This window comes from Paramormyrops kingsleyae, chromosome 9 (assembly GCF_048594095.1).
Source record: "Paramormyrops kingsleyae isolate MSU_618 chromosome 9, PKINGS_0.4, whole genome shotgun sequence".
Lineage (NCBI taxonomy): Eukaryota > Metazoa > Chordata > Actinopteri > Osteoglossiformes > Mormyridae > Paramormyrops > Paramormyrops kingsleyae.
In genome coordinates, this window is record NC_132805.1 from 11,191,968 (window position 1) to 11,197,967 (window position 6,000).

Below are 6,000 nucleotides of genomic sequence, written 5' to 3' on the forward strand. Positions count from 1 at the left end.
AGTCTTTAGCCTAACTGGTTGTTACTGACTCAGCGATGCTCGCAGACATTTACGCACTGTGTTGTGACCTGATTGTGACAGAACAGTGACGTTGTTATTGGTAGTTTGAAGGGTACGGTGTTGGGGGTGCATGTTAAAAGTTTTGAGAAGCACTGGTTAGACATGTTAATTTTTTTTGGTGTAACATATTGGCAACATTAACACATTAATTTGCTAAAGGAAAAATAGGCAGTTCCCAATTGCCTGTGAAAACGACCATTCTGCCCTGTTCTTGTAATGACCACAGTCAGTCTTATTCGTTCTCATACATTTTCGTCTATTTTTAGAGAATGTTTTGAAATAAAAGTCAAATTGCATTTAACCTGTGCGTTTTTTTATTATAAAAAGAAAAGGTTTTCCACATATGCAAAAAGTGCCCTTTTTTCCCCCTGGAGCACTTGCCCCCCAAAATGTCTGTGCACGCCACTGGCGGTGTAGTTTCCTACGAAATCATACGTCAAAACGTGTTGCGTTTCCTATGGCTATTTAGCGTAAAGGTCCCATTTGCTTTTGTGCAGAGTACAAATGTTCCCAGTCGAGACGCAGGAACCTGTAAACCGGGACCAGGTTATGACATGACGTGCAAATGAGCCGATAGAAAACCTACCGCGCAAATGTCACAAGTGGTTTTTTACGCTCCCCTGCGTGTCTGCCCAAGGCGCCCATACCTAAATGCGCCAGTTGGTGGCGTAGTTGTGTTTCCTGGGTACCTCGCAAGCTTCAGTGACTGACAGCCGTGCAGAACTGGTGCGTGTGAAACAGTTACTTTCTGCAGCTGTCTGAGATTGTCGGATGACATTAACAGGTAAGCACTTATGGACATTAAATAAGCTTATGAATAGGCTAATTAAACAAATCTTGCCAGCGTCTAAACTAGAATAATCGAGGGTGAAATCGCTAATGGATTTTTTTTTATTTGATCACAGTAGTACATCTCATTTTTTCGTGATGACTATGGTAAGCTGATAAATTTTCTTTGATGTTTGGCATCACATTCCACTAAAAAAAAAATACAATGACGACATATAAACCACAAAAAGTTACTCATTTTATACAACATATTTGTTCTATCGAGTACAGATATATGTTCGCAGAACACAGGAAGTCATGTATTTCGTTCTCTGCGCCCATGTTTAGCACTGAAATTGCCTAATGAATAACTGGAAATGCGTGTTAGCTGGTGTAAACAATGCTAGTTTAAAAATATTTTTAATTACGTGTGGAGTATGTGACATAGCCTATTTGATTTTTTTAACAAGAAATCTCTGACATTTGTATGTGTAAAAGTAGTGAATTGAAATGTTCAGGATGTTGCGTAAGTTTGTTTTTTTGTTGTTTTTTTGTTGTTTTTTTTGCACATTTCTGTCGGACCGTACAGTCTTCTTGTGTTCAATGTCCCGGCTGTCAATATGCTACCGTTTCTGATCTGGATCCAGATTTTATCAATAAACGGTAAGTAATTCAGAATGATGTCACTGATGTCTAAGCAATTATACGTAAGTCGCTCTGGCTAAGGACGTCTGCCAAATGCCATAAATGTAATGTAAATGTAAGATCGTATTTGTGCAAAACATCGGCAGTTCTGAAAAAGAACCAAATTTCGATCCTCATATTAATAAAATGGATCAATGAATTGTTAAACTGGGCTATTGGGTTTATTTCTCTTGAGTTTATTAATATTTCAACACCACTATTTACGGGTATGTATAGACTATTATTAAGGAACATTAAACGTTGTGATTTGCCGTTTTGCTAAAGATATTAACATTTTTTCATGTTTAACGCACTTAAAAATGTTACCACATAATGATAATCGTAACTTGCGTTAGAAATTCATCTTGGTAATGTACTTATAATGATAACACCGGAAAGGAAACAAGTAGGCTAAATAAAATACAACTGCAGATGTTTATTTTATGCGCATTTAGGCTACTCGACGTCGCAGGCTTAACCTTCTAATTTTAATTGACCATTTTTATTAAACATTTTGAATGTAATTTAAGGTTTCTCTTTCTGTTTGCCCTGCACAGCTGTACAGTTATGCGCCCGGCCGGGGGAAAAAGTTGAAATCCCTTGTCGAAATGAAAGAAAACTCTCGAAAGTGAAATGGAGTTATTATAGAAACGGCGCGAAATCCTTTTTAATCTCCAGTGGTACAGATGGAGTGAGGAACTACAACGCAAACTTACAAACCCAAGTCAGAATTTCACACGACAATTCACTTGTTATTGAGAGTATGACAGGAGAGATTGAGGGAAATTACTCCTGTGAACTGTGTAGAAAAGACGATCTTTGCGAAGTAACAAACGCTTCCCTGTTACTGTTAAAAGGTAAGACGTATATGGAGATTAAACCAATGTCAGCTGACTACATGTTGATCAGATTTCACCCTTTTACCTTGAATTACTGTAGAGACATATCTGGGGAACAAAACGAAGGCGATCGCCGCGCCGGGCAGTGTTTTTACTCATTCTTGTCCAACCGAAGAGGCAGATAAGATGGACAGTCCAGCCAATGTGAAGTGGACGTCTGAATCAATTGGAAAACCGGTCATAACTTTCACCCTCCATGGTCGGTCTGCTACGGAAAAGCCGAAAGACCACAAGATGCTGCCAAACGGATCTATTTATTTGTCTGGTGTTGACAGCAGTGATGCAGGGAACTACAGGTGCTGGGTACAGAAACGTCCGTGTCACTGGATCAACCTGCTAACCGTTAACTTGTACGTTCAGTCAGGTAAGGAGAACTTAATAAATAGCCGGGGAAAGATTCATAAGTTAAAGTGAATAATAGACCATGATTCTCAGCCCAAGATCTGTAATATCAGTAGTTTGTCCAAAAAAAAAAAAAAAAAAGTAGCATATTTTGTCCTCCATATCAGAAAATTGGCAGAAATCTGGTATTTTACTTCTATAGATAATGCAGTCACTTTGTTCTTCCAATAACACCAGGAGGAATTTTAACCAATCCAACAGAGATGTTTTATAATAATAACAATATAATTCTGCTTATTAATTAACTGATCATTTTAAAATGCATATCTCAGTGCTCCATCTCTTCCTCCTCTTCATCAGCCTAAACTGGGAAGATTCTTATTTACTTATTTTTTAATCCTTTGTACTTGGGGATCATATCGACAGAAAACTTGTAGGATGAGGCATGTTAACCCATGGCGTGACTCAGTTATTTCTCAGATTTAAGGTCGGCTTAGTTAATTTTGAGTTTCATGCACCGCTTGGTGACTATGGCCTTCATTTTCTGTCCATGATCTTCCCTGTGGTAGGAAGCCCCGTGGATAATGTGAACCATGGGGGTTTGGGCCAAACTACTGAATCTTGGAACCAAACTGGCCATGGTAAGGATAAATCTCACCAAACTCCACAGTGGATGGTGTAGATCAGTGTTTCCAAACCCAGTTCTCGGGGAATCCCGGACAGTCCAGGTTTTTGCTTCCTCTCAGCTCCCAGCGGACCTGTACCAGGTATTTGGTGTTCCTGATTGGCTGGGAGCTGGGAGGGAGCAAAACTGTGGACTGTTCGGGGTTCCCCGAGGACTGGGTTGGAAAACACTGGTGTAGATTCAAAATGATTCTGGTTTTTAGTATACAGAAATAGAAATGGCACCCAGCTCACTTATAATTAAGACAGCTCTGTCAGACACCTAGTCATGCATTGTGTAACGATGGGGATTCATTCTGAGAAATGAGTTGTTAGGGGATTTCATCATTGTGCGAAAATCATAGAGTGTACTTATCTAGACCTAGGTGGTATAGCCTTCTACAAACTTAGGCTGTACAGTATACCCTAAATAATGATAATCAGTAAGTATAGTAAATACATTAACTAGTCACATGGTTATGTATCATCATTATCAAGTATTATATAGTGTGCATAATTGTTTGTGCTAAACTTGTATAAGACTGGCAGTGCAGTAGGTTTATTTACATCAGCATCACCACAAACAGCTGAGTATTGCGTTGCTCTATGACATCAGAAGGCGACAGGAATTTTTACATTATATTGTAATCGTATGGGATCACTGTCATATATGCAGTCCATCGTATAACGAAACTTTGTTATCTGACACATGATTATACTGACTATACCTTCAAATGCTAATCATTAGCATGCTAAACATTTATTCTAAGAACTTCATGTGGATTCTATGTGGATTAGGAGTATCTGAGATCACATATGAATCATCCGGTGTAGAGAGACATATTTAAAGCTGTTTTCTCTCAAGGTTGTCGGTGATTAATTCAAACTCTTCCATTTTCTTCAGAGTCGCAAGACAAAAAAGACTCCAGCCATAAAATGGCGGTGGTGTTTGGCACTTTGGTCACCTCTCTGCTTGCACTGCTACTTCTCTGCATGGTTCTCCACTGCAGATATAGAAGATCTTCAGGTGAGACACAAAATGTTGCACAGTGACACAGTGATGAGATCTATGGGAATGTAAGCAGCATGCATGTCTCTCTTTTCTGGCCTGTAACACATTAAAACAGGTTGCTGTCTTTATTATTTTTCAGAGATTACCACACCTAATGAGCAACTAAATCTAGAGCCTAACTACAGAAGCACAGAAAGCTCCAGACTAGAGGTATATTAGCAGAGTCTTATTCACTACAAACTCCTCTCCCAGTGTGTAATGCCATATGGTACAGACAATACTAAGAATCTGATACACAATATTATTAACTCTATTTACTAATTATTGTGTGCTGCTGCTGTATCACTACTATTAAGGCTATTGATACTTTTTTATTACTGTTGTAATTTTATTACTGCCTTATCCTTTTTCACAGATGAATGAAACTGAATATCATGTCTATTCTGTGGTGAACGTAACAAAACCAGAACAGAACTGTGTCATCGAAAGCCAGGACACTTGCGTTTATAGTTTAATCAAGATCCCATCAGCATGCACTTCTGGAAATGAGGGTTGAGAGTGGCTTTCGGTAAAGGCGCAAACTCACAAAGCCATCAGACACGGGCCCTGTTTGGATGAGGACCTGCCATTCTTTTTCTTCCCTGAGTTCCATGTAAACCATGATCAACATGAGATATGAACTGTGGAAGTTAACAGATAGAATGGTAAACATCAGAAAAGATAATTCCTTTTTTATAGATGTTAAAATACAGATTGCAAATATAAGTTTGGTTTGTGGTGAACTACAATTAAGATAACAATTATTTTTAAAGTTGGAAAATATTAACTTTTATTAAGCTTTAATGGAAGACCATACTTAGAGCTGGATAAAGACGGCAATACTGTGCACCCATTGTAATATGCACCCATTGTAACGTGCACCCATTGTAGCTATTAAAGTCACCACATACAGAGGTGACAGTGAAATGTCATAAACATTGCAGTGGTTGTTTTTAGCATTACTGTTGACTCTCATGAGCTTCTATTGTATATTTTGCAGATGCAGATGTGTTTTGGTGTTAATTACCTGCATTTTAGGTGAACTTAACGCGCTACTCATTTGTACTTTGTATGGAGGGAATCCAGCAAATAAATAATTTAATTAAAATGCTAAGATGATGTGCAGGATCTTTCTTACTCTCCTTCATGAATGAATCAAAGAATAATCATTATTCATATTAAACCAGAAACAGCAGTTAGTGGAATTTTCACCTAACATAACCATAACTGAACTATGTTTTTGGTGTCATAAGCAAATTTGTTAGAAAACAGATAATGACATTTAAACTGCTGTTGATGTGAAGAAGCAATGCGTTAACCTCAGTGGTGTGACCATCACTGTAAAACCAAACAGCAGACTGAATATCTTTTAACCTTTAACTGTGATATGGGAGCTTCATTAACACCTCTGTCTTAAAAAGATGATGGTGCCACATCCAATACGTTCGTTTTTTTTGCATAATGATTGTCACGCTTGGGCTCGGGCGAGCAGGGAAGCAGTCGAGAACAGCCAGGTAGTTAGGGAAACGGGGG

At 38.5% G+C, this 6,000-nt stretch overlaps 1 protein-coding gene across 3 annotated transcripts; it reads left to right on the forward strand.

Annotated features, from left to right (window-relative positions):
- Positions 1-659: 659 nt before the first annotated feature.
- LOC111841675 (uncharacterized) lies at positions 660-5,568 on the forward strand. 3 transcript variants are annotated; one of them, XM_023807586.2, is made up of 9 exons: positions 660-844; positions 966-996; positions 1,418-1,491; positions 2,070-2,369; positions 2,452-2,775; positions 3,323-3,394; positions 4,321-4,443; positions 4,568-4,638; positions 4,844-5,568. In XM_023807586.2, exons 3-9 carry the CDS (start codon positions 1,449-1,451, stop codon positions 4,982-4,984), a joined length of 1,074 nt encoding a protein of 357 aa, XP_023663354.1. In that variant the 5' UTR covers positions 660-844; positions 966-996; positions 1,418-1,448; the 3' UTR covers positions 4,985-5,568. The 3 variants fall into 3 exon arrangements, with proteins under 3 accessions (XP_023663354.1, XP_072572425.1, XP_023663355.1); XM_072716324.1 differs by having other exon boundaries at positions 660-996; XM_023807587.2 differs by having other exon boundaries at positions 2,070-2,775.
- Positions 5,569-6,000: the final 432 nt, after the last annotated feature.

What these genes read in the sequence shown, in the direction of transcription:
- LOC111841675 (XM_072716324.1), top strand. Translation starts at nt 1,449, where the DNA reads ATGCTACCGTTTCTGATCTGGATCCAGATTTTATCAATAAACG. An exon ending in TAACTTGTACGTTCAGTCAG is followed by an intron (nt 2,776 to 3,322) that starts GTAAGGAGAACT and finishes TCCCTGTGGTAG; the next exon opens with GAAGCCCCGTGGATAATGTG. An exon ending in CAGATATAGAAGATCTTCAG is followed by an intron (nt 4,444 to 4,567) that starts GTGAGACACAAA and finishes ATTATTTTTCAG; the next exon opens with AGATTACCACACCTAATGAG.